We start from the raw sequence: 27,611 nt of genomic DNA, 5'->3' as shown, positions 1-27,611 counted from the left end.
CTGGATTTTATTCATCTTGTATCAGCACCACAGTCCTAAGGGAGAGATCAAATTGAGACAGAGAGGGAGAGTAGTAGGCCATTACCTCTGGCAGGGCTGGTGAGCTGACTTCTACCTAGGCCCTTTTCAATTTCTTATTGTGTCAACAAACAGAATCACAATTGACAAAATGCAAAAGGCAAGGCAGTTCTGGCTGGATCTCAAAGATCTTGGAGTTCTGCTCTCTTATGTCACACCTGGCCAGTGGAAGGTCCCTGCAAGCACATAAGTTTAGGCTGCAGGGACCTGTGCAGACATCGCTCTGCCTCGCATGTTTTTCTTCAGTCCACTGCTTCTGCATTTCTTGTCCACCAGAACCACGGAGAGGCATTCAGAAGTGAAGAATCCGTGGCTTGTTGCGAAAACCAGGGGGCACAGTAGAATCAAGGAAGGTGATATGTAAGTGGTGGGCAGGGGAAGGGTGTCCCAGAAGCAATGTGTGGATAAGGTGAGGTGCTGCTGTTTCTTGGTAATAGATCTAATTATGAGTAATTGGTAGGAAGGGACTGAAAGATGCTATCTTTTTCTGGAATACACAGAAATGAAGAAATAAAATTCCTTGACAGTATTAAGAAAGGAATTTTAAATGGTTGGACAGTTTAAAAGGGAGATTATCACCAATTGAAAAAAGTTTGCTGTACTACAATGTGCCTGTAGATAACAATACTGTATACTTAAAAATTTGTTAAGAGGGTGGATTTCATGTTATATGTATTTTTGTTGTTGTTGTTGTTTTTGTTGTTTTTTTACCAAAGTACAGGAAGTTTGAATAGAAACTTTTAATGACTCTGGGTGGGATTTTTCTTTCCCTAACAGTTGGATAGAGTTCTTCGGAAGAGAGCAGGATTGACCGTTGTTCCTTCACGTGATATCTTGAGGAATTCTGAATATCAAAGGCAGTTTGTTTGGAAGACCCCTAAAGAAACTGCTCCAGTTTTTGCAGCCAATCAGGTAGTTTAATGGATGTAATACATTTTTAAGTACTATCGTCTGATCTAGTGATGCAGATTTACACAGAACTAAGAGCTAAAAGAAATTAGGTACTTAAGTAGGCCTGGAGGTAGGTTCTAGAAAAGTGAAAATGAGATTTTTGCTAAAATCATTCTATTACTTCTGATTTATAGTAGTAATGTGGTACTGTCCTAGGCTACTGATGATCATTGTTGCCAGATCCATCACATACACTAAATATGAGACAGGGTAATGAAACTTGATGCCTGGTAAGTTTCTGCATGCTGAGTTTTTTTTATTTAATAAAAAAATTATTAAATTGGTTTTAATCTATAACATTGTGTTCATTGACTAATACGTTGCATGTTTTCTGTCTTGCAAGAAAGGCATAACTGCTTTGAATATTTTAATAAATACAAAATACGTTAAAAGTAGCACAAGATACATAATCTTGTTTTTATATCAAATGAGCAGTAATAGGAATTGTCAGTTTAACTATATTTATAAAATTCAGAAGCTATGATAACTAAATGTGATACTAGATTTCAGTGTACCCGTACACAGTTTTTGGTACCAGACAACCATTACTAATAAATACTCTGTTGTTTTACTACCATCATCATCTAGACAGTTCTTAGGCTCTTAACTCTCATTTATGTTCTTAACCATACTTCTAGGCCCAGGTAAGGAAATACCTCATTTAGAATATCTGCAGAGGCCCATGATAGCTTAGACTTTTCTTTCTCATGATCTTGGCATTTTTCTTTATAAACAAACATTCCCCTTCATACACCCTCACATTCATTTTCTCTTCTATGTCAACATTCACTTGTAACCTATATACCCCTGAGGACTGAGAGGGTAGATTCAACAAGACAATAATATTAGTCATCTTACACTAAGATAATAATACCCGTGATCCTATAAATTGTGGCGGCTTTGGGCTTGCTTACTTGTTACTCAGTTTTGTAAAAGACTGAAATTTGTATAACATTTTAGGAACATATAAAATAGCATAAGGTGATGTTTGTACCCTTTGTGAATCTAGTCAATAGGAACAGTACTTCTTTTGCTGGCTCACAAGTGTCCTTGAATAGTAAGTGTACCTACAAAATTACTTACTGCCTGAAAATTATAATTGTTCAGTTTTTGTAGAGCATTTCACCTTTCAACCTTTAAAGCTGATTCAAATCAAAGCCCCACTGACAGCTTTTACGTATTTCAGTGGAAACATTGTGTAGAAATGCTCTTTTTATAGGCCCCAAAATATAGTATAAAATAAATTGCTGGTGATACCTTCACTAGTAGTTTTATTGCTTTCATCAGTGAAGGTTTCAAACAATTTTGGGGGGAAGCAAATGCTCTTTGTTAATTCAAAGCATATCAATTTCAGGGTCTGTGGATTGAAGAGCCATGTGATGGAAACTTTCAATGCTTGTTGATAGGGAACCTCTAAAGCTATTCAGTTCTATTTTATCAAACACCTGTTTTCTGAAAGGATGTCTTGTATTAATATGTAAAGGAGTCTGAACAATTTTTGGCAGAAAAGTCCTTGCGGTTATACTCAGGAAAAAGATACTCTGTTTGGATTTGATCGGTATGAAGATGCACTAGTCAGCATTGTAAAGCAGTAATATAGCTAATTTGCGCTCCATATCTTTTCCTTTTTCTTTCTTTTTAGACAGTGGTAATATACCATAAAATAGAAACCATATTATAAAATACTAAAGATAAGAAGAAACATTTAAAAATAAAAACATAGGGATGCCTGGGTGGCTTAGTCAGTTGGGTGTCTGCCTTTAGCTCAGGTCGTGATCCCAGAGTCCTGGGGTTGAGTCCTGCATCGGGCTCCTTGCTCAGAGAAGCCTGCTTCTCCCTCTGCCTGCCACTCTCCTTGCTTGTGCTCCCTCACTCACTCTCTCTCTCTGTCTCTCTGACAAGTAAATAAATACAATCTTAAAAAAATAAAAAATAAATAAAAATAAAAACATAATAATTACCTGATTTTTTTCCCTTGCATTAAGCTAAAGATAGGCAAGCAAAGGAGAAAAACAGAACAAATGAACACATCAGACCTTCAAAATGTTAAGAATCTTCTCTTTTTGGAGGAAGAAAAGAATTCATTTCAAGGAAGGAAAAAAACCTTTAGAGCTGACAACAGAATTGCCTTATAAAGTGAATGTCTATGTTCATATCATTAAAATATGCCTATTTTACATATCCCATTACCATACTGATGGGAGGGAGAGGTAGGAAACTTTGGGGAGAAAAGATATGGGTCATTTTTTTGGGGAGGCTTAAGCATTATTTTTATTATAGTAACTATTATTCAAAACATAGTAATGAGTGTAGAAAGTTGATCTTTGAATTTTTTCCCCAGCTTTATTGAGGTATAATTGATAACTAAAAATGATATATTTACAGTATACATGTAATGTTTTGATATGCATATACATTGTAAAATACCACAATCATGCTAATTAACACATTTATCACATAGTTACCTTTTTGAATGTGTGTGTGTATGTGTCTTAAGATCCACCCTCTTAGCAAATTTCCAGTCTATAATATAGTAGTAGTAACTGTAGTCACTGTGTTGTACCTTGGATCTCCAGAGCTTACTTTTTCTGCAAACTGGAGCTTTGTACCCTTTGACAAGCATCTCCCCATCTCTCCCACCCCCTAGATCCTGGTAACCACTACGCTGCTTTCTGTGTCTGAGTTCTACTTAACTTAGATTCTAATATAAGTGAGTTCTGCTGTATTTGTCTTTCTGTGCCTGGCTTATTTTACTTAGCGTATGTTCTCCAGGTTCATCCATTTTGTTGCAAATGACAGTGTTTCCTTCTTTTTTAAGGCCAAATGATATTCCTCTAATTGTATGTATCATTTTCTTTCTCCATTCATCTATTGATGGACACTTAAGTTGATTCCACATCTTGACTATTGTGAATAATGCTGCAATGAACATGGGAATGCAGATATCTCTTTTGAGATACTGATTTCATTTCCTTTGGAAATGTACCCAGAAGTGGAATTGTTGGATTGTATGGTAGTTCTTTTTTTAATTTTTTGAGGAACTTCCATATTGTTTTTCATAATGACTGTACTAATTTACATTCCTACCAACAGTGTACAAGGGTTCCCTTTTGTCCACATCCTTGCCAACGCTCATTATCTTTTGTATTTTTGATAATAGCTCTTCGAACAGGTGTGAGGTGATATCTTGTTGTGGTTTTGATTTACATTTCCCTGATGATTAGTGATGTTGAGTACCTTTTCATACACCTTTTGGTCATCTATATGTCTTCTTTGGAAAAATGTCTGTTCAATTCCTCTATTTTTTAATCAGCTTGTTTGCTTTTCTACTAGTTGTAGGAGTTCTTTATTATTTTGGATATTAACCCCTTACCAGATATATGATTTGCAAATATTTTCTCCCATTCCACATTGCCTTTTCGCTTTGTTGGTGCTTTCTTTTGCTGTACAAAAGCTTTTAAGTTTGATGTAGTCCCATTTGTTTATTTTTGCTTTTGTTGCCTTTGCTTTTGGTGTCAAATCCAAAAAATCATTGCCAACACCAGTGTCAGGGAGCTTACTGCCTAGGTTTTCTTCTAGGGGTTTTATAGTTTCAGTCCTTATGTTCACATCTTTGATCTATTTTGGGTTGACAGGGTCCAGTTTCATTCTTTTTCATGTGACTCTCCAGTTTTCCCAGCACCATTTATTGAAGTGATTATACTTTCCCAATTGTGTATTTTTGGCTCCTTTGTTGTAAATTAATTGATTATATATTCATAAGATTATTTTGGGGTTTTTCTATTCTGTTCCATTGATGTATATGTCTGTTTTTATGTCCCTTTGCCCATTTTTATTTTTATTTATTTTTTAAAAATTTTTTAAGATTTTATTCATTTCAGAGAGAGAGAGCAAACAAGGTGGGGGGAAGGACAGAGGGAGAGGGAGAGAGAGAATCCTTGAGCAGACTCCCTGTTGAATTGGAGCCCCATGCGGGGCTCAATCTCAGGACCCTGAGATCATGACCTGAGCTGAAACCAAGAGTCAGATGCTTAACCTGACTGAGCTACCCAGGGGCCCCTCCCTTGTGCATTTTTAAAATCAGGTGGTTTTCTTGCTATCGAATTGCTTGAGTTCCTTATATATTTTGAATATTAACCTATCAGATGTAGTGTTTGCAGATATTTTCTCCCATTCCATAGGTTGCCTCTTTGTTGATTGTTTTTTTGCTGTATGGAAGCTTTTTAGTTTGATGCAGTCCATTTTGTCTTTGCTTTTGTTGTCCTTTGGATGTTAATTAGATATATGAAATAAAATTATAAACAGTCATAATTTCACTTTTTTGTTATCCTATAATTCAACTTTATATGTGAAATTCTTAAAGCATTTGAAAAACTAATTTTTGTATATTTAACCAACAAAAATACTAAACTAAAATAATTTTTGTTTTAAGGTTTTCCACAATAAAAGCAAATTTGTTCCACAATTCAAAGGTAACTCAATCATCCATGAAACTGAATACAGAAGAAATTTCAAGGGTTTATCTCCAGTGAAAGAACCAAAATTAAGAAATGATTTGAAAGAGAACGGAAATTTTGAAGCAATATCTCCTGAAAAGAAGGTATTCATCAACTTTTAACTTTAAACGAAATAAAAAACTTAGGATTTTAGACTCTACACATTTTCTTTTACCAAACACTACCTGAGATTTTTGGTTTTAGCTAGTTTATTAATTCCTTTGTTTGTTCATTAAGTGTCACATATTCATTAAGCACTTAGTGGGAGCCAGGCACTAGGTAGGTACTGAGAATACAATGATAACCACACTAAGCCCCACACAGCTCTTGGGCAAGTGGGGAGACAGAGATGTAACTAAATAAATATAATACTGTGGTAAGTGCTTGGCAATACAGCAGTTAAATCTGTGATATCTAATAGCAAATGATTGGCCTTACAGTAATGTGAGTTATAGGGCTAACAGTAAAGATAGAAATACATACTTTAAATTAAATAATGGAAGTCAAACGCAAACACGCATACATTCATATATGTATGTATGTATGTTTGTTTGTTTGTTTGTTTATTTATAAGTAGGCTTCACGCCCAAGGTGGAGCCCAACTTAGGGCTTGAACTCAGGACCCTGAGATCAAGACCTGAGCCAAGATTGAGTCTGATGCTTAACCGACTGAGCCACCCAGGCACCCCTTTTTTATGTTATGTTATTTCTTTATTTATTTAAAGTATATATACATGCATTTTATTTTATTTTATTTTATTTATTTATTTTTTTTTAAAGATTTTATTTATTTATTTGACAGAGAGACAGCGAGAGAGGGAACACAAGCAGGGGGAGTGGGAGAGGGAGAAGCAGGCTTCCCGCCGAGCAGGGAGCCCGATGCGGGGCTCGATCCCAGGACCCTGGGACCATGACCTGAGCCGAAGGCAGACGCTTAACGACTGAGCCACCCAGGTGCCCCAAAGTATATATACATGCATTTTAAAACCAAAGTTTCAGCATGCCAAATTATAGCTAGTCTAAATTATGTGATTTACCTCAGCACGTACAGGTACCTGCCTCTGAAACTACACCTTATTTAAGTTACAGTGTCAGGTTAAAATTATTGTCAATTATAGGTAAATGGAGTAAAAGTCCTATTTTCAAATTTTCTGGAATGTTATTGCTAATACTTTATGGGTTCTAAAAATAGAAATTATATGACTAAAAGCAAATTGGCATCTATATATTTATTTCTGTACACACATATATACGTATTTTTGGATCTGTGAAATTAGGCAGAAAAAAAGGGTTAAGTTATTCAGTAAAGCAATGTGGTTGGTAACATACTCAGTGGAACCTTATATGTATTACTGTAACACCAGGGGCACCTGGGTGGCTCAGTTGGTTAAGCGTCTGACTCTTGATCTCAGCTCAGGTTTGATCTCAGGGTCATGAGTTCAAGACCCATTGGGTTCCACACTGGGCGTGGAACCTACTTAATTACTGTAACACAATTAAATGTAAATTTAGAATATCAAAGGCAAATGTAAAAACACTGTTCAGTAGGTAGTAATGTCAAGTTTATTTATTTACATGTTTATTTGTTAATTAAAAGGTTTTTTTCCTAGCTAAGGATATAAAATTTCTTTGTTGGGCGCCTGGGTGGCTCAGTTGTTTAAGCGACTGCCTTCGGCTCAGGTCATGATCCTGGAGTCCCAGGATCGAGTCCCGCATCGGGCTACCTGCTCAGCAGGGAGTCTGCTTCTCCCTCTCCCGCTCCCCCCTCTTGTGCTCTTTCTCTCTCTCACTCTCTCTCTCAAATAAATAAATAAAATCTTAAAAAAAAAAAAAAAAAAAATTTCTTTGTTATAAAGTGAACCCAATCCTGAGTTATACTTCAAAAAACCAACCAGGTATACTAGTTTCAAAACTTGCTTGTTGATTGCTTGTGAATTCTAGGTTATCTTTAGTAGTTAAAACTTACTTCCATAAACAGAATTGTAATATGATATCCAATTATAGTTTGTAACATTTATGTTTTCACTTTAATGTATGACATATTTTAAGCATAAAATGTTTAAATTATTTCCATTTTAGTATAATAAAACAGATGACCCTTTAAAATTAGAAGCAGAGATGGAATCAAAAGAGTCAAACCAGCCTAAAAAGAAGCTTACTACTTGGAGACATCAAAGGCTTGGGTACGTATTTTAGAGGAAAAATATCATGGTATTTAGATGTTCAACATGGTGAAATATTTACTCTCATTTCATTTCTGTTAGGAAGGTGAATTCTGAATATAGGGCAAAATTTCTGAGCCCAGCCCAGTATTTATATAAAGCCGGGGCTTGGACCCATGTGAAGGAAAACATACCGGATCAGGTGAGTATACATAAGCTCAGTAAGCCCACATTTTCTTTGAGCCTGTATCTCAGTTTAATTTCACAGTGAGTTTCATTTAGTAATAGAGAGTACAGTTTAAAGATGTGTGATACAATAGTAGCACTGAAAGTATCAGGAACTTAAAGTTATATGTTAGGATATAATTTATCAGTATGTTTACTTTTTTAATATCAAATAGCTCCTTTTTCAACTAGAGATTTTTATTATTAAAGTATTTTAAGTTAAAAAGGCTTTTTACAATCCAATATTTCATTGTGTTAATACAACTCAGCTTATAGAATTAAAACATTGTAGTTTTCTTAATAATATCCAGACCTCCAGTCACTCAACTGAAGATTAATTTTCAAGATTAGTTTGTGTGACAGTGGCATCTGCCGGCGGTGTGTACTATGACTGTGTGTAAGCATAAGGGAGGAGTGGCCTGTGCTGATGGAGGTGTGAGTTCTAGTGTTGGGATACCCCGACATATGGGAGAAATTCTGAGGATCCTAAAGAAAGATTTGAGGGAAAGGGTAATCTAGAATTGGGAAGCTTCTTACGGTCAAAAACAGTGGAGTTTCTGGTTGTTGTGCAGTTACCATCTTTTATACCCCATCTTGATGGTTTCCTGCCTTTTCTGTGCGAATAAGCAAAAGTAAACAATTTAGACTTTAGTCAACACCCCCCCCCATCATTGTGAAGAGAGAGATAATTTGGATGGGGAATGAATCTTTTATATAGCTCTGTACTTGAAGCCATGGCTAACAGTTGCATGCCATGAGCCTCTGGAGGAAGGCTTTGGCACTCTGAGCGGCTGGCTCTTGGCACTGGCAGCCCCCGGGCCAATGTCCTGGGGAGAGTCCTGTGTTCTGCGGGTTGTTTCAGGACGTTACTTGGTTCCTTCCACTGTGGCTGCCCCTCGTGCTCTCTCCTGCCCTACGTGAGCGTGGCTCAGCAGCAGTACAGGCACAGTAAAAGGCAAATCTTGAAGCTGTCCCAAATATTGTTGGAGGCAAAATTCATGTATTCATCCTGCTGAAATAAAGTTAAAAATAAGAGCATCGGGAGCAAGCCTGATGAAGCAAAGGAATTGCGTCAGTGAAACTCCTGAGCAGTTTATGGCCATGCCAGACCTTGACAAGGAGCTCTGAGCAGTCTCAAGGGGAATGAGGAAAGGCCGGGGGCGGAGGCAGGGTCCAGAGCGTGGCAATAGATGGCTAGTGTGGCCAGTTAATAGGTGTTAGCCGCTGGCCTGTTATATTTAGGGGCTTCACTGGGTTGAACTCATGAGAGGCTCCTTGTTGTGGAAAGATTATCTCTTAGCCTCTGAGACATCTTTAAGATGAGCTGGTATTTAGGCGTCAGATCTAAAAATTTAATGGACTAGAGGATTGTTTTGTCTGGAGTCATGATAAGGTGATAGTCCTTATCCTGCCCTGATGGAAGAAAACATTTCTGTTGATGTTAATTTAAGACCTGTCTTTTCAAGGTTTCCTATTATAACATCTTGGTAACATGACTTTTTTAGGCTTTTCAAAAAAACTCATTGCTAATGGTGGTTGTTAGTGTTTAAATTAGTGCGATTGTTTGCCTTAATCTCCGTGGGCAAAATAATTCAAAAAGTGAGTTGGAACTAGAAAAGAATAAGAAGTTTTAGCTAAATTTTATCACTGATGGTGATAGCTGTTTCAGTTGACCAGGTCATAGATATTTAATATGGGCCATATTTTACTTAAATCTTAGATTTTATTTTTAACTTGAAGACATTTATTTATGTGGCTGCTTATGAGGTATCTAAATATAAGGTACTCCCTCATTTTCCCTCTCCTAACGTTTCATGAAGGAATATTATTCACATTCTTCAAATGCACTTGGACATCAGTGACTTTATTATCATTAGAATATTAGCTTTTTGAGTCCTGTTATAATTTCTGGTCCATATGTCATACTCATTTCCTCCTATGTTGTTTGAAATATTAAACTTTTTGAATCTATTTATAGTCTAGTGCCTGGGTATTTTATCATAAGACCCAACTATCAGTTCATATAACATTACAGTGGTTGGTTTTATTTGCCCAGTGGCTGTATATGTGTTATGTCCATTATATAACCACTGGCACTGCTGCTTTTTAAGATGCTCACTTAAAGGGTTGTTTTTAATAATAACCAGCAGTTGTGATTGTCTGGTTTCATCCTTAGAATAACTCCTGAACCTGTGTTAAATTTCTTTTTTTTTGATTGTTAGGTAATCTTCTAATCATCCAAACTACATTAGTTGAGATACTTTTTCCTAACGTGTCTTCCACAAATAGGACCTTATTTTAAGATAAAGTTCCACATTTGAGAGACATGCTGTAATTTGACAGACATTGTAAGGATGGCTAGGCATAAGATGACTCATTTTGATGGGGATGACTTTTGGGGGGAAAAATTTTATTTTTTAATCTTTCAGTTTTTTAAATTTGAATTTCCTGTATATAAATTTTTAAATAACTTAGTTGAATTCTTATTTTGGGAAAAGAAATTCAGCAATGAAAACATTTTACTTCTTGCATTTATATCCTGTAATCTGATGGTGTTACTTGACTTGGAAAGGGATGTGTGTATTGTTTTAATTGAGTTTAATTGAGTTCATATCCTTTTTAGTGGCTCTGCTTGTTGGTTGTAGGGATTGTTCTTGATATTGAGTTCATACCATTAAGTTTTTTTCTTTTCCTAGTAGAACAACTTGCTTTAGGAAATATCAACTTTCTATTTTTTCATCCTAGTTTAGGATCATAGAAATCTAAAACTAGGTATTTGTAAACCACTGTTACATTAGCACTAAGATTATTAATAAAGATTGCTGATAAATTTAAAACATTGAGATTTGAATGTCATTAACAAATAGAACTGAATAAAGTTTTACAGAATTTCCCTAGGATCTCCTTTTTGAAAAAAAATATTGTTGACAAATAAAACCAGATCACTGGCACATGGAGGGATATTTACCCATCTTCTCATTCATCAGACAGTAGGTCCTCCCACCTGGATGGAATACAGCCTTCTCTGCTGCTCTTCCCTGCCCCCGCCAATACAGTGCAGGGCTGATGGACCCCCTTTTGAACCACTCCTTCAATTTATATCTCCTTTGTTTATTGCAGCATAGACCATCCAGTATTATGATGATAATTTGTCATAGAGGAGGAGGTCTGCCTCCTCTATTGGACTATGAGCACACTGAGTGCTGTGGGGACTTTCTTGCTTATCTCTGGCTCCCAGACATCTAGCTCAGGCCTAGCACTTAGTCCACACTCAGGACACTGAGGATGTGCTGCATTTTCCCTCAAATTGTGGAGTTTACAGGTTAATGGCAGAGAATGATGAGAGCCATTAATTCCAGTAGAATGAAATAAGTACTAACGGGGATATGCATGAAGAGAGATGAGAACGGAGGAGGAAGCTGTGCTAGAGCTTGAAGATTTGACCATGTAGGTGATGGAGTAGCTGTGAGACATTTGAAACACGAGGGGATTTAATAGAAATAAACTTTGGATTATATCAAGGCACTTTATGACAAGGCCTCTGTGCATTCACAGTGCCCTGGTGAGGGGGCGCCTGGCTGGCTCTGCTGCTAGAGCATGCGACTCTTGATCTTGGAGTCCTGAGTTCAAGTCCCACATTGCATATGGAGCCTACTTAAAACAAAAACAGCAAAACACCCTGGTTGGTATTTCAACAGATTCAAACTCTGTGTCTCAGTTCCACCTGTTAAATGCAAAAACCACTACTAGGAATTTAAAGTTTAGGAATGGACAGAAATGTTAGATGAACATGGCTCAATTTTTCTTGGCAGTGAAGAAAATATCTTGAATTATCCTTCAGGAGTGTTTCAGGTTTGGTTCATTAGAACAGTAGGACCCTGCTAGGATTATATAGTTTCTTATGCCACCATGACAGATGTTGTCCTTTGCTTTGGCTAATTCCCTACAGATGTAAGACTTTCGTCCCTTTGCATTCAGGAGTGTCTCCTTAAGGAACTGAGGATGTGTTTCTCTAGTTGCTTTTGCAATGCCAAGTTTCATTATTTGCTTTTTTGCCTGTAAGTGAAAGACAATTTTAGCAGACAGTATCTGCATATCCTTTTAATGTTATTATCCCATCTTTATGATAGGAAAAATTGAGTTTTTGAAGAATAAATAAAGATGATTTTAAACAATTTTAAGCCGCAACTTAATTTTTTTACAAGGTGGAATTGAATTTAGGGAAGCCAGCAGGTGGCAGTATGGTGTATAAAATGAAAGGGTTTCAAAGAGTATAAAAGGCTCCTTTCCATATGAAAAGATGTTATTTGCATATTAGGGAATTCAGATTACCTTATAATTCATCAGAATATTATTTTGTATTGTCACTTTGCTGAATATATCACAATTTTTATTTAATACATTTTTTAAAAGTTGAGGTTTTGCTGATGCCAAGGGAACCTTGAGGAAGTTGGAGAAGGAAGCCTCATGATTCTCTCACTGGGGGCTTGTACGGTAGTAGAGCTGTTGTGGAAGCCAGGAAATAAAGCCAGGATAGGGTTTCTGGCATGTCCTGCTCTCACTACTCTTCCAGAGGTGGGCAAGTAGGAAAAATAATTAGGTTACCTGTTGTTGATAGCACTCCAGCCATGCAAGAATGTGGCTGGTGTTCAAGGTAATATTAAGATATCTTCCTCTGTGAATTAAATATTACTAAAAATAATTTTAAAATATTGATTGACAACTTTGTTATATATTTAGAAGGAAGGATAATAAGGTATTTCATTGATTCCCATTAATATTCAACTATGGCATTAACCTGTCATTAAGTGTGTTTCTGTATTCCTCTCCTAGGCTTCTCTAAATGCCATGTGGTATGCGGAGGTTGGTTGCTTTTGAGTTTTTAAAAACTGTAATAATGCATAGAGTACTTGTATAATTTCATTTGAAATATGAAGTAGGTGTCAATATTTTTCTTAGCTGCTACAAATTCTTCTTCCTGCCTGCTGGCCTGAAATAAAATAACTGCATTGCGCTTTAGCTTGACTGTTTCAATTTCTGCTTAAAAATGCACATAGTCTGATGAATGTCTGTGGCTCTTTTTGCCTTCCTTTCTCCTTGTTCTCTGGCTGTATTTGTGCGTCATCTTTGATAAGCTATGTCGTGATATTTGCAAAGGAGCACTTAAAATAATACACAATGTCTCAACTCTCCCGCGTAGGTTAAAGAACTCCGAGAGAAGGCTGAGTTTTATAGGAAACGAGTTCAAGGAACACATTTTTCTCGGGACCATCTGAATCAGATTCTGTCTGACAACAACTGCTGTTGGGATGTCTCCTCCACCACAAGCTCAGAAGGAACCATTAGTAGTAACATTAGAGCTCTAGATCTTGCTGGGTGAGCTATGTTCTTTGTGGATGGCACAAAAGTATGTTGTAGCTTAGGTAGATCATGGAATCTTATAGGAAATTGACATGACCATTCAAAATTTGTCTTCTGGTCAAATGGAGATACGCCAGCCATTTATTACATTTCATTATTTTTAGTGTATTCTCTGTGAAAAGTAAAGCTGTGTGTAAATAATCCATAGTGTAAATCTGGAAGACTGGACTTTATACTATATATATATGTAATTTTTATAATATCTCTTAAGGGTAGACTAGGAATGATTATGCAATAGATGGAAAGAACGTTAAAAAGTAAGAAGAAGAAAAGGTAGCAACAACAATGACACCTTAGAGAATATAAGCTAGTGTACATCCTGTTACCATTCCTTAACAGATTTCCGTGGCTAATAAGACATCTAGGCCCTGATTCTGTGGGACAATTCTCTGCTCTTTTGGGTTTTAAAGTGAACATTATTAAGAGAAATAGCACATTGATTTGTAGCAAATAAAATAGTCTTTAGTTGTTATGGTATATTAATAAAGTCATATAAGCCGAACTGAACTATAAGTTCTAATTATGACATCTGATTTTAAAAGTTCATCACAAAATCCATTCTTTAGGGATGTCTGGAAAAGATTAATCTATCTAAAGTGTAAAATTTGAATCAATTTGCTTGATCCACAAGTATACTTGAGTTTGTGCATAAACCCTAATTGAGTAAGTGAACAAGTTAGACCATGTGGAGTCCCCGTTTATGTGTGTAAATGCCAGTCGAGGACACACTCACGAGTGTTGTCAGCAATCGTACAGGCATGCATGTGTGAAGGTAGGAGTGAGAGGAGATACATATATTTTATTTTGGAGTATTTTAATAGAAAATTCAAATTGTAGCTTTAGTTTATTATACTGTGAAATGAACTCTTAATTAGATTTCTTTCTTTAGTATCTGGGCAAGGTAATATCTGTGGGAAACCTAGTTGTGAACACTGGAAGGGAATGACAGACTCTTTAAATTTAGTATAAACTAGAAATCTCAAACTCAAGTTTGAAACTTTTTGTTATGCAGAGATCCTACAAGCCATAAGACTTTGCAGAAATGTCCTTCTACAACACTGGAAGAAAAAAGGCCTGTCTTGGAAGAGCAGCCACAGAAAAATACCACAGAGAAATTGGGCATGTCAAATGCTCCCACCGTACCTGTTAGAAGGCGCCTGGCGTGGGATGAAGAGAACCCCAATGAAGGCACGCAGAAACAGCCGAGAGAGGAGAGGGAGGAGGAGGAGGAGAAAACAGAAAAGGACAAGCAGGTTCATATGGGAGAGCTGGAGAAGTTGGAAGTACATGAAAAATCTAAGGCAGACAAGATAAAAGAAGGGTGAGAGTTTTAAATAGTTGGTATATGGAAGCATTATGCACACAGTTAATATTTTTTGTTTTGTCACTAAGTACAGTGGCTTACACTCTTGGTTTTATGACTAATAGAGAACAGATGTTACTTTAATGTCACAAAGCAGGCATTTTTTTATATGATTTATAATTTGTTTGACTCAGGTATTTGAGTCACCAGTAATTAGTAGTTGAACGGTTGAATACTGAGCCAATGGGGGAGGAAGTAGTTAGGGTTATTTTCATTTATGTCCCGCTAGTTATGATTTGCCAGATTTGTAAATGTGTCTGGGAGAATGGCTTTCTTTATGACTTGAGGAAAATAGCTGATATTCTTTAATATCACATGTTTTACCAAGAAAGAAAGATAATATTCTGTAATATTAAAATAAGTGGTTTCTGCAAATAGCTAATTCTTGTTGGTTTATATGTTAATTGCTTTGGGGAGTGGTTCTTTACCACTGATAATGGTGCTTTTTGTTCATAATCCAAATCCCTTCTCATTCCGTCATGAGTTTTTGCCTAATAGGAAACTTAGGCCCTGATTTAATGGAAGAATTCTCCACTTTATTGTTGCTGACTTGCAGTGATCTTCCCTCTTTTCCAATATTCAGTCACTCTTAACTGCATGTGGATTTGTTATTTTTTCAGAAACAAAATGGTCTTATCTTATAAATTGTATATTTTATTATTGCACAGTAATGACAAAATATTTTTAATCCTATTTTCTGGAGGAAATGCTTCATAGTAGCTTGTTTGGACTTGTAGGTCAGATTCTTCTTCTGTATCTTCTGGAAAAGGAGGCCGACTTCCTACTCCAAAGCTAAGAGAACTTGGTGGAATCCAAAGGACTCATCATGATCTCACCACTCCAGCTGTTGGTAATGGGCAGACACTGTAGTTCTTATTTTACCTGCTTTTTCTACATGAGAATTTAGTTTGAGACCTGTTGTCTTCTGCATTTTTCCAGGTGGTGCTGTTTTAGTGTCTCCATCTAAAGTGAGGCTCCCAGTCCCAGAGCAGAGGAAAAGAATGTCTTCTCAGGATGGCTTAGAAACTGCAAAGAATGATTTTAGGAAGGTAAATATTTATATTTTGGGAGAAAAAACATCTTTAGGAAGTGATTATTTTAGTCACATGTAACAAATGAATAATAGGTTCAGATCTTAGAAAATTCTGTATGTCGTATGTGAAGATGATGCTATTAACCTGCTTTGAGTAAGGCAAAGGCATTGAATTGTTTTTTCTGACAGTGACATTCTATTTCTGCTGATATACTTTTTTTTTAAAGATTTTATTTATTTATTTGAAAGAGAGAGAGAGAGCATGAGCAGGGGGGCAGAGGGAGAGGGACAAGCAGACTCCCCACTGAGCAGGGAGCCCAATGTGGGGCTCAATCCTAGGACCTGGAGCTCATGACCTGAGCCGAAGGCAGACGCTTAACCGACTGAGCCACCACTTTTAAATCTTGTCAATAGTGACTCAACAGGAAGCGAGAGAAGAAAAATAATACTTTTTATTGAGTATGTACTGGGTGGCAGTGGTATTCCAGCTATGTTCCAGGCACTGTTTTAGCAGTGAAAGAAGCAGGCAAAAATTCTGGCCCTTATTGAACTTTTAGTCTAGTGGAGAAGAGAGACGATAAATAGGATAACCAGGTGCAATACATAGTGTTTTAGACAGTGGTAAGTACTACGGAGAAAAATAAAGCAGGGGAGGCCAATAGGAAGTAGCCAGGGAAGTTCTCACTGAGAGGGTGGCGTTTGAGCAGAATCTGAAGTGGGTGAGAGATTGACCCATGTGCATATGTAGGAAGGCATTCTGGGTAAAAAGAACAGCAAGTGCAAAGTCCCTGAGGTGATCAGGTACCCGATTCCTTGGGGACCAGCCAGAAAGCAAGAGAGGGAGAGTGTGGGCAGTGAGTTCGGAAGCATAGTGGGGAACTAAACTGTATAGGGCCTGATAGGTCATAGCAAAGACTTTGAATTTTATTCTGAATGAAATGGGAAGCCTTTGGAGGGGCAGAGGAGTGATACGATTTGACTTAGGTTTTCCCGTGGTTACTCTGGCTGCTGTGTTGGGAACAGACAGTAGGGATGCGAGAGCAGGGGCATGAAACTAGATAGGAGTCAATTACACTATCCAGGCAAGAGGTGATGGTCGTTTGGTTCATACTGGTAGCAGTGGAGGTCGTGTGATGAAGTCCGATTCTGGATATGCATTGAAGGTGTAGCCGACCAGATTTGCTGATGGTTAAGATATAGCATGGGAGAAAGACAAGAATCAAGGATGACTCAAGATTTTTGGCCTGTGCGTAAGGATGGAGTTGCCACTTAACTGAGATGGGGAAGACCGTGTAAGGAAACGGTTTGTCAGGGAAGACTAAGAGTTCTATTTTGGACACATTACATTTGAGAAACTTACTAGACGTACAAGTAGCCATAGGCAGTTGCCTTTCCAAGTTTGGAGGGTGGGAGGGGAGGTTGGGCTGCAGCTGCAGATTTGAGTGTGTACCGTATCAGCGGCACGGGTATGTGAGGTCTTGAGACTGGGGGAGATCACCCGGGGGCTTGGTACAGATGGAGAAGTGTACGTGCAGACAGGTGTCAGTCCCAGGTTTTTCATACTGGGAAGTTGAGGTGTACCCAGCAAAGAGGCTGATGAGGAATAGCTTGAGAGGCGGTGGGAAATCGGAGACTGTGGTACCTTGGAGGTGTCAAGGAGGAGGGAGTGTCGTGCACCTGCGTGGCTCAGTTGGTTGGGTGTCTGCCTTCGGCTCAGGTCATGATCCTGGGGTCCTGGGATCGAGCCCCGCATCGGGCTCCCTGCTCGGGGGGGAGCCTGCTTCTCCTTCTCCTCCCTGCTCGTGCTCGCTCTCACTATCTCTGTCTCTCTCTCTCAAATAAATAAATAAAATCTTAAAAAAAAAAAAAAAAGGAGGGAGTGTCAGTGCTACTGATGGATCAGTAGGGTCTAAGAACTGGTGATTGGATTTAACAACATGGGTATTATTGGTGGCCTTGACAAACCGCAGTTTTGGTGGTGGGGAGGGATGAAAGCCTAAATGCAAGTGAGTTCAAGAGAAATGAGGGGAGATCAGAGGCAGTCATCACAGACAATTCTTTTAAGAGTCTTTTCCATGAAGGGAAGCAGAATCACTGGTGGTAGTTGGGAGTGAGGTCAAGATGAAGGAGGTAACAGCACATTTATATGTTGACAAGAACAGTTTTTTTTTTTTTAAGATTATTTATTTGAGAGAGTGACAGAGAGTGCGAGCTGTGGGGAGGGGCAGAGAGAGAGAGGGAGAAGCAGACTCGGGGGCTCGATCCCAGGACCCTTAGATCATGACCTGAGCCAAAGGCAAATGCTTAACTGAGTGAACCACCGAGGCGCCCCAACAAGAACACTTTTTTTTTTAAATTTTATTTTATTATGTTAATCACCATACATTACATCATTAGTTTTTGATGTAGTGTTCCATGATTCATTGTTTGCATATAACCCCCAGTGCTCCATGCAGTACGTGCCCTCCTTAATACCCATCACCAGGCTAACGCATCCCCCCTCCCCCCTCCCCTCTAGAACCCTCAGTTTCTCAGAGTCCATAGTCTCTCGTGGTTCGTCTCCCCCTCTGATTCCCCCCCCCTTCATTCTTCCCTTCCTACTGTCTTCTTTTTTTTAACATATAATGTATTATTTGTTTCAGAGGTACAGATCTTTGATTCAACAGTCTTACACAATTCACAGTGCTCACCATAGCACATACCCTCCCCAATGTCCATTACCCAGCCACCCCATCCCTCCCACCCCCCCCACTCCAGCAACCGTCAGTTTGTTTTCTGAGATTAAGAATTCCTCATATCAGTGAGATCGTATGATACATGTCTTTCTCTGATTGACTTATTTCGCTCAGCATCATACCCTCCAGTTCCATCCACGTCATTGCAAATGGCAAGATTTTATTTTTTTTGATGGCTGCATAATCCAACAAGAACACTTTTAAAGAGAGAAAAAGCTGATGCAGCCCCAGCCAGCCCCTTTGCACCTGTGCACTGAGTGCCCTGCACCACTCGAGATGTTGCATAGGATCTGGGGAGGAGCGAGTGGAAGGGTTGATTGTAGGCACTCTGACAGTTCCTTCATTGTTACAGAGGAGGCAGAATACGTGAGCACTAGGGAGATGTGGTGGGGGCTTTGGGAAAGTCTCTTTGGATTGTTTCTTGGTGGCACATGAAGAAAGATCCTTGCTGAGAATGAGGCTGGGGAAGAAAAGGTTGGAGGTTTGAGTAAAGAAAAGAAGACATGAAATAGTCTTTTCGGAGAGTGGGAGAGGGATTGGGCCAGGGAAATGTGAGATAATGCAGGGTAACATAAAGGGCCCATTTTTGGCTAGTGGTCACAAATTTGATGTTGATGAGTTGTGTGTTTTTCTCCAGCATGTTTGGCTGCAGAGGTGCAGGATAAGTAGAGAGTTGGATTTAACTGGGGTTCATGTTTTGTCAAGGAGGAAGAGGAAATGAGAGGGGGGGTCAGGGAGTTAAGGTATATGCCGGGAAGTGACTATGATGATTGGCCTTGGAGACTGAGTTGGTTAGGGCAGAAAAATAGGACTTGGGAAGGTAAGGCACAGTGCAGAGGTCACAGGATCAGTGGAACGTCTTGGCAGACTTGTTGAAATTAGGGTACCCATGGGGATTAGTTTTTTTTTTTTTTTAAAGATTTTATTTATTTATTTGACAGAGAGAGACATAGTGAGAGAGGGAACACAAGCAGGGGGAGTGGGAGAGAGGGAGAAGCAGGCTTCCCGCGGAGCAGGGAGCCCAATGTGGGGCTCGATCCCAGGACCCTGGGACCATGACCTGAGCTGAAGGCAGACGCTTAACAACTGAGCCACCCAGGCGCCCCTGGGGATTAGTTTTAAAGGTAGGAGGTGGTGGTTAGAAATTGGAAGTCTGGAAGCTTCTTGGAAGTCAAGGATGCTTCTTAGAAGAAATCCTAATTGGGTTGAGATACTGAGGAAGAGGAAAAGTTGATGAGGTAAAAAGGGTGGAGAGGAGAAGCAGAGCATGTGTCAGTATTCTGTGGTGAGAAAGAATATAGGGTTCTTTTTTTTTAAATTTATTTCAGAGAGAGACAGAGAGAGAGTGTGCAAGCGATTGTGGGGAGGGGCAGAGGGGAGGGAGAGAGAGAGTCTTAAGTAGACTCCTCACTGAGTGGTGGAGCCTGATGCAGGGCTTGATCTCATGACCCTGAGATCATGACCTGAGCCAAAACCGAGTCGTATGCTTAACAAACTGTACCACGCAGGGGCCCCCATAGAGTTCTAAGAAACAAAGGCAGGTATAGTGTGTGGCAGGGAGTAGGTCAAGATAAGTCTAGAAAAGATAGCAATATGGAAAATTTTTATCATTATCTTGAGAGCAATGGAAGCCATTGAAATATTTTAAAGACCTTTCTGGTTATAATGGAAGGCAAGAGTAGACTGTGGTTACCCTTAGAAGGTCATGGGGGTAGTTGAAGTAGGACATGTTGATAGCTTGGACTAAGGAGGGTGGGCATGGACAGAAGTGGATGAAACTGAAGAATTGGGTAAGGGAAACAACATCAAGCCTTGGTGCTGGGTTGCATCATGGGGGGGCGGTGCAGTGAGAGACCATGAATGACTTCTAGGTTTCTACGTTGCCCAACAGGATTGATGGGGAATGCCATGTACCGAGTAAGAGAGCTCTGGACAGAAACCACCTTTGGAGGGGGACATCAGGAATTTCACTTTCATTCACTCAATTCGATATGTAATGTGCTCTTACTATGTGTCAGGCACCGTTCTAGTATCTTGGGGATTCATTGGTAATCACGACAAAATCCCTGCCCTCGTGGAGCTTACCTTTTCATTTTGAGAAATAGATAATTTTTTAAAAAGATAATTTCAGCACAAATAAAATCACAAAGGACCTCTGAGATGTGGGTGAGGTTGCTTTACATTGGGCCGTCAGGACAGGCACCTCTGAGGAGGTGACATTTTAGCTAAGACCTGACTCATGAGGATGTGTCCAGGCAGAGATTAGCGGAAACTGTTCTCCAGTTTGAAAGAGCAGTAAGTACAAGTGTGCAGCAGTGAGAGTTTTAAAGAGTGAGAAGACCAGTGTGACTGGGGCGAGGAGAGGGTAGGAAATGAGCTTTAGAAGGGAGGGTGGGTAAGGAGTGGGGATGTTATTCTGAGGCACTTGGAAGCCCTGGGAGGGTTTAAAGCTACACAGCAAACATCTGATTTACGTGATAAAATCATTCAGTGGAGAATGGGCTGTATGGGGAGTGGGATGGTGAGGCCAATGAGAAAGCTTTAGGCTCAAAAACAGATCACCAAGGCCATTAAATTAAACTTGGGAACCCCGTATGTTACAAATATTCTAGAGATTTCATTCAGTCCTTTTTAGCAATAGTGAAAGCAATATGACAGATCTCAAATTCTATGTATATATGTAGAAAAAGAAAAAATAAATCAAAAGAACAGTTTTCCTAAGTGATACCTGTAATTATAAAAAGGGAAGCAAGAGGAAGATTTGTGGTTTTATTTTAGATCTTGATTTAAAAAGAAATGTTTGTTGGATAAGACCCCAGGCCTTCTCTACTTTTAAGCAGTAAGTTCTTTCATTGCAGAAAACGATATCTCTGGGTCAGAAAGCAGTGTTTTTAATATTCTGTTGATACACCCAAAGTCAATGAGTAAAGGCCACATTTACAAGGAATAACTAGGAAAGTTTGGAACTGTGTTTGATTTTACTGGTTTGAATTCTCCTAATAAGTAAAATTGTGCAAGGACTTTTAGGATAGTGATACATTATCATTGTGGAAAATAGAAGATACTGACCAACTAAACAAAATAAATGCTTTCCTCCCTACTGTTCAGGGGAGCCACTATTGAATGTTTGAGTTCTTTAGGTATATAGTGTATTTGGCTATTGTGCTGGAGATAAGGTTTCATAATCTGTTTTTTCTCACTTGGCAATGAATTGTGAGCATATTTACATATCATTATATATCACTTAAAATTAAGTTTTAAAGGTGACATGATATGCAACCTATAGTTATACCGGTTGTTTATTGTTGAAAGCAATTTTTTTAAAGCTAGATGCCTATTGTTATTTCTTAAGTTTTTGTTTTGAAAAAATGCTATAAAGAAATTGTCCTTTAGCTGCTTTTTTGTTCATATTATCTCTTTTTGTGTAAATACTCTCCAAGTGTAACTGTGTGATAAAAGAACACAAAGTTTTAAGGCTTTTGCTGTTTCTCCAGCTCCCTGGAGAGATTGTGCTCCCAACAATACTCTAGGAGAGTGCCAGTTTTTCCACATCCTTGTCAGCACTGGGTATTATAGTATGGCTTTTAAAAAAATTTTTAATCTTTTAATTTAGTAAGTGAAAAATTAGTATCTTGATGCTTTTATTTTGAAATTATTTGATTACTAGTGAGGTAAGATATTTCTGCTATTTGTAATTTATGTCTGTACAAATTGCTTATATATATCCTTTTTCCATTTTTAATTTATCTTTTTTTTTTAATTTTTAAAATTTTATTATGGTATGTTAGTCACCTACAATACATCATTAGTTTTTGATGTGGTGATCCACAATCCATTGTTTTTGTATAACACCCAGTGCTCCATGCAGTACGTGCCCTCCTTAATACCCATCACTGGGCTAACCAATCCCCCTCCCCTCTCCCCTCTAAAACCCTGTTTGTTTCTCAGAGTTGTTTGGTTCTCAGAGTTTATCTTTTACTACTTTAAAAGAAATATTTATGGAGCAATGATAATTCATTGTCAATATATAAGTTATATATTTTCCTCAAATTTGTGATTTAAAATTTTTTTAACGTTTGTATATTTTTATATAACTAAATATGTTTACCAATATTGGTTGTTGGGCTTATAAAATCTTCCCCACACAGAGGTTACATAGATTTTACCCATAATTTCTCCTACTGCTTTTATGGTTATATTTTTTTTGTGTTTAAAGTTTTGATTTTTTATATATATTACAGACACATATCTGTATTTTTTTTTTTTTTTTTTTGTCACTTAGAAAGAAAGTCACGCTATATCCCTCCTGACTTCTCCAGCTGCTGGTATAAAAACAGTTGATCCTCTGCCTTTGAGGGAAGATTCTGAAACCAATATCCCCAAATTTGCTGAGGTAACTCTTCCAGTTTCAAAAATTCCAGAATATCCAACAAACACACCTGGGCAGTCTCCTTCTCCACCCTGTGCTCCATCCTACTGGCATCCGTCCCGTCGAATTCAGGGCTCTCTGAGAGATCCAGAATTTCAGCATAATGGTAATTATTTTGGTTTTAATTTTTTGTCTTTTGAAATGAAAGTGTATACTGATGGGTACAAAGGCTTAAGTAAGTACTCTATGTTAATAAATTATGTTACCTAGTATTTTAGTTAATGTAACAGGGGATTTCTTTAAATGGGAAAAGTCTCACTCATCTCTCTGGAACACTCAGCTGCGCTATAACCCCAGTTCACTTCTGTATAAGTGTGAGCTTGCTTCCTTCCTTCCTTCCTTCCTTCCTTCCTTCCTTCCTTCCTTCCTTCCAGATTTTATTTATTTGAGAGAGAGAGAATGAACAGTGGGGAGAAGGAGAGGGAGAAGCAGGCTCCCTGCTGAGCAGGGAGCCCAGTGCGGGGCTCCATCCCAGGACCCCGGGATCATGACCCGAGCCGAAGGCAGACGCTTAACGACTGAGCCACCCAGGCGCCCCAAGTGTGAGGTTTCTGTCAAGTTCTTTCCTATACACATAGAGGCAACCCACTAGATGCCAGCAGCGCCCCTTTCCCAGGTGTGACATCTAAAAATGTCTTCAGATATTGCTAAACGCTGCCTAGATGGAGAATTCAAGGTCATAAGTTATTTTCCTTTCGTTTTATTAGGCATTGTTTGCTCTTTTCTAGCTTCCACTTTTGCTGTTGAGAAGTCTTGTGCTCTTCTCATTTTTGATCATTGTGTGTGGCTTCTTTTCCCCTGGCATCTTTGGGGACCTTCTCTTCACATTCAGTGCTCTGAACTTTTACCACGGGTCTCCGTTTTGCTAGTACTCAGTGGACTTTTTCAGCCGGGGAAATTGGTTCCTCACTTTCTCAAATTAGTAATTCCTTCCCCTCCATTTTTTGTTTCCTCCTCTTCTGGCAGTCCTTGTTATTCCAAGGTTGGACATGATCTTACTTATCTTACCGTTCCTATTTTCCATCTCTGTCTTTTTATTTTAATTTGAAAGGGTTACTCATTTTTATTTTCTACCCCTTCTTCTGAGTTTAAAAATTTTTTTTGCTATATTTTTAATTTCTAAGAATTTTTTAACCCTGTATACTCCCTTATTCAGCATCCTGTTCTTATTTTATGGATGTCATTCTATCCTTTTGAAGAGATAAGTGGTATATAGAATTCCCCTGTTTTGAATATGGTACCCTTGCCCTCAGTTGAACCTGTGTCCTTCAGTCAGAGTTGCTCTGATAAATCTTGCGAGATGAAACCTCCATTCCTCTTTTGGGAGGAAGGGCAGTTAGCCAACTGTGCAAATTTAAAGAAGGATTTGGCAGCCTGTTCTGTAAACCAGTTTCCTGGTTCAGTCTTACCTTCACTCCAACTTTCAAGGGTACTTAGTACTCCTAAACCTGAGCCAGGAGAGGAGAACAAATTGGTTGCTTCTTGGTTTCCTTCCTCTGCTGGCTTAGGATTCAGCTTAGATATGACGGTAACACACGCACTGCTTTTCTGTTTGCTTTCCATTTTCCAAAATTTTGTTGCTGTTTCATTGTCTTTCATTTTCTTTGTCCTGTGGGTTTATGTCATTCTTGATAAATGTGTGTAGTCCATCTACCATCTTTAAACAGAAGCCTACAGCATTCTTGAGACACCTGGGTGGTGTAGTCAGTTAAATGTCCAACTCTTGGTCTCAGCTCAGGTCATGATCTCAGGGTCATGGGATCGAGCCCCACGTCAGGCTCTGTGCTCAGCACGGAGTCTGCTTAAGACTCTCTCTCCCTCTCCCTCTGCCTCTCGACCCCCCCAAAAAATAAATAAATCTTTAAAAACAGAAGCCAGGGGCACCTGGGTGGCTCAGTCGGTTAAGCGGCTGCCTTTGGCTCAGGTCATGATCCCAGAGTCCTAGGATTGAGTCCCGCATCGGGCTCCTTGCTCAGCAGAGAGCCTGCTTCTCCCTCTGCCTGCCTGCCACTCCCCCTGCTTATGCTCTCTCTCTCTCACTCTCTCTGTGTCAAATAAATAAATAAAATCTTTAAAAAAAGATAAAAATAAAAACAGAAGCCTACTGCATTTCTTTAAAGTTAGTATAGATCAATATTGTCACTGCAAAGAATTCTAGAAATTTTCTATTGTTTGTTTACATATTTGCTAAGCACATTATAAATTAGTGAATGGTCTGTTAATAATAATTTCTATTAAAGTATAAAATTAATAAAATTTTTGACAGTCTACTTTCACTAAGGTTTTCCTGTAAATAAGATATACTGTTAGGTGGCTTCGAAGGATAATTTTTTTGCCTTTTTTTTTTTTAAGTGGGAAAAGCAAAGATGAACAATTTCCAGTTGCCTCAGCATGAAGTCTTTAATGATGAAGGTATTTCAGTAGTAAAATAACATATGATCAAAGTATGAGGTTTTATTATATGGTAGTTTATAGTAGTATTATGATCTTAACATTGGATTAGCATTTTAGAGTTTACAGAGCACTTCCACAGATATTATTTCATTAGATCTGTGAAATCCTGTGGGGGGGGTAAAATTATCCCCATTTACAAATGAGTAAACTGGGACCTAAAATCTTGAAGAATTTTTTTAGGGCAAACAGACGATAAGAGAGATGATGCCTAGCATCACACCTGAGATCGGTACTCTTTCTGTTTTTCCATGCTGGCTAGCTGGGGGCTTAGGAATTTGGTCTAGCATATCTGTTATTTTTTTCAAATATCTGTATATTGTCAATTTTCAGTTCTCAAAAAAATGTGATTAGGGAAGATGGACTTTTTTCTTGTGTAGCATTCTGACAAATTCATTTGCTTCTAATAGTGGCAGGAGGAATTTTGAATTCCTGATGTGAACAATCAAAATTATTATTTAATTCATCCTAAAATGTATGAAATTACTGAATTTATAAATTTTGGATATGAAAGTAACTTTGAATTAATACTTTATGTATTATAAGTTCATATACATTGAAGATTTTCTCTTCTCTTAGCAAACTTGGGACTTTTTTCAGAATTCAGTGAGCTAGAAATAAAGTTACTATGTTTTAAAATGCAAACATCTGGACACTTTGAATCCAGTTGTGTTTTTTTAATGGAAGAACAGTGTTTACAAATAACCTTATAATAGATTTGCTTACTGAGAATGAGGAATTTCTGTAATAATGAAGGGTAGCATGTTAAAGTCAAACATTATTTCTACATTAAGTGATATTATTTTGGAAACGTGATATAAGCACTATGTTAAGGTATAGCATTTTGTTTTTAAAATGCTTATAAAAGCTTTTTGCTGAGAACAGCTGTGCTTTTTAAAGTAGGACAGGACAGTATGATGATGAATTGTTTCCAAGTAATACTAAAATCACAGGCCATGTGTTTTAGGTAATGACATTGTGGGATTTCAGGCAGGAAACAGAATGCTCATTTAACATTAAAGTGTTTGATTTCTAAGTATGGTAAACTTGGGAAATTATAGTGAACTATGCTGAAAATGTTAATATCTTATATTTTAATAATTTTTTCTGACAGAGTCAATATTGACATTACAAAGCTTGATGCTTTTAATTTTGTTAATGTTATAAAACATAGTATTTTTATTAGAGGTATTTTCTACACTGATTATAATTTTTCATTGCAGATGAGGACAGATTATCTGAGATCTCTGCTCGCTCTGCAGCTTCTAGTCTCCGGGCTTTTCAAACTCTGGCACGAGCTCAGAAAAGGAAGGAGAATTTCTGGGGCAAAACATAATTAAATATATATCTAGTTGAGTTGCTTAACAATCTAGGGCACCATTGGCATAATTTTTCTTTATTGCTTTACTGTGTTGAGACTTTTCAAGTGTTTGGATTTTTTTCCCCAACATTTCCTACTTAAAAAGAATTGGTTGACTTTTCAATAGCCATTTCAGTTTACTTGGAAAATTTTAACACAGGTTCATACAAATTCAACTTAAAGAATTCTTTTGACACCTATCCCAAAGTACAAAGACGTAGATTTCTTCACATGTTGTAAGTTTTGTATCAAGGATAGCTGGTAGAATTGTGAATTTTACCTATCCACAGAATATTCTAAAAAATGAACAAAGTGAAGTAAAAATTAAGATCCAAGTGTGACGTATATATTCCTTGAAGATTGGTTATATGTATCTTTATGATTTGTAGATGTCATAAGATGAATTTGTTGTTCCTGTAACTTTTGCTGTAGCATTTCTTTTTATTTTAGTACCTTCTGTATGTGGTTGCAGTGTTAAAACAATTGTACTTTAAATTGAAAATACGAGCTGTATATATTTTTCTTATTTATGTAACAAAGTTTGCTGAGAGAATATGTATATTTTTGATCTTTGTGTGTATTTGTATAAGGACTTTGGCTTACATTTGAATAATGTCTCAATTTTGAAAAATTATTTGTATAATGGAGAGTTAAAACTTTGTAGACATTTTGAAATAAAAATTGATCAAGTATTTCAATTCTGTTTGTTTGAAGTGTTTCAAGTTTTTGACTTCTCCAGAAAGTTACTACATGGAATAAATAATTATCTTTTAGAAACACTTTACTCATAACAGGTTAATGAAATGTTCTTTTGCAGCTGTCCAGATGCAACAAAACTTGAGTCCACAATAATTTTGTATGAATATAGGAAAAATACAGCATTTCCAAGGCAGACTTATTTTCAAAA

At 37.8% G+C, this 27,611-nt stretch overlaps 1 protein-coding gene across 2 annotated transcripts in view; it reads left to right on the top strand.

The window, feature by feature from the left end:
* SAXO6 (stabilizer of axonemal microtubules 6) overlaps positions 1-27,404 on the top strand; it is a 32,793-nt gene extending 5,389 nt beyond the window's left edge. The window contains exons 4-15 of one of the 2 annotated variants that reach the window (XM_036118640.2): positions 856-990; positions 5,462-5,629; positions 7,605-7,708; positions 7,790-7,889; positions 12,746-12,775; positions 13,113-13,288; positions 14,346-14,654; positions 15,434-15,546; positions 15,636-15,745; positions 22,747-22,999; positions 25,246-25,305; positions 26,568-27,404. In XM_036118640.2, coding sequence (XP_035974533.1) covers positions 856-990; positions 5,462-5,629; positions 7,605-7,708; positions 7,790-7,889; positions 12,746-12,775; positions 13,113-13,288; positions 14,346-14,654; positions 15,434-15,546; positions 15,636-15,745; positions 22,747-22,999; positions 25,246-25,305; positions 26,568-26,680 — 1,671 coding nt within the window. In that variant the 3' untranslated portion in view covers positions 26,681-27,404. The remainder of the gene's footprint in view (positions 1-855; positions 991-5,461; positions 5,630-7,604; positions 7,709-7,789; positions 7,890-12,745; positions 12,776-13,112; positions 13,289-14,345; positions 14,655-15,433; positions 15,547-15,635; positions 15,746-22,746; positions 23,000-25,245; positions 25,306-26,567) is intronic. The other variant, XM_036118641.2, reaches the window with a different exon arrangement.
* Positions 27,405-27,611: the final 207 nt, after the last annotated feature.

The sequence above is a fragment of the Halichoerus grypus genome, chromosome 6, assembly GCF_964656455.1.
Source record: "Halichoerus grypus chromosome 6, mHalGry1.hap1.1, whole genome shotgun sequence".
Taxonomy (NCBI): domain Eukaryota; kingdom Metazoa; phylum Chordata; class Mammalia; order Carnivora; family Phocidae; genus Halichoerus; species Halichoerus grypus.
This window is presented reverse-complemented; position numbering and strand designations above follow the sequence as displayed.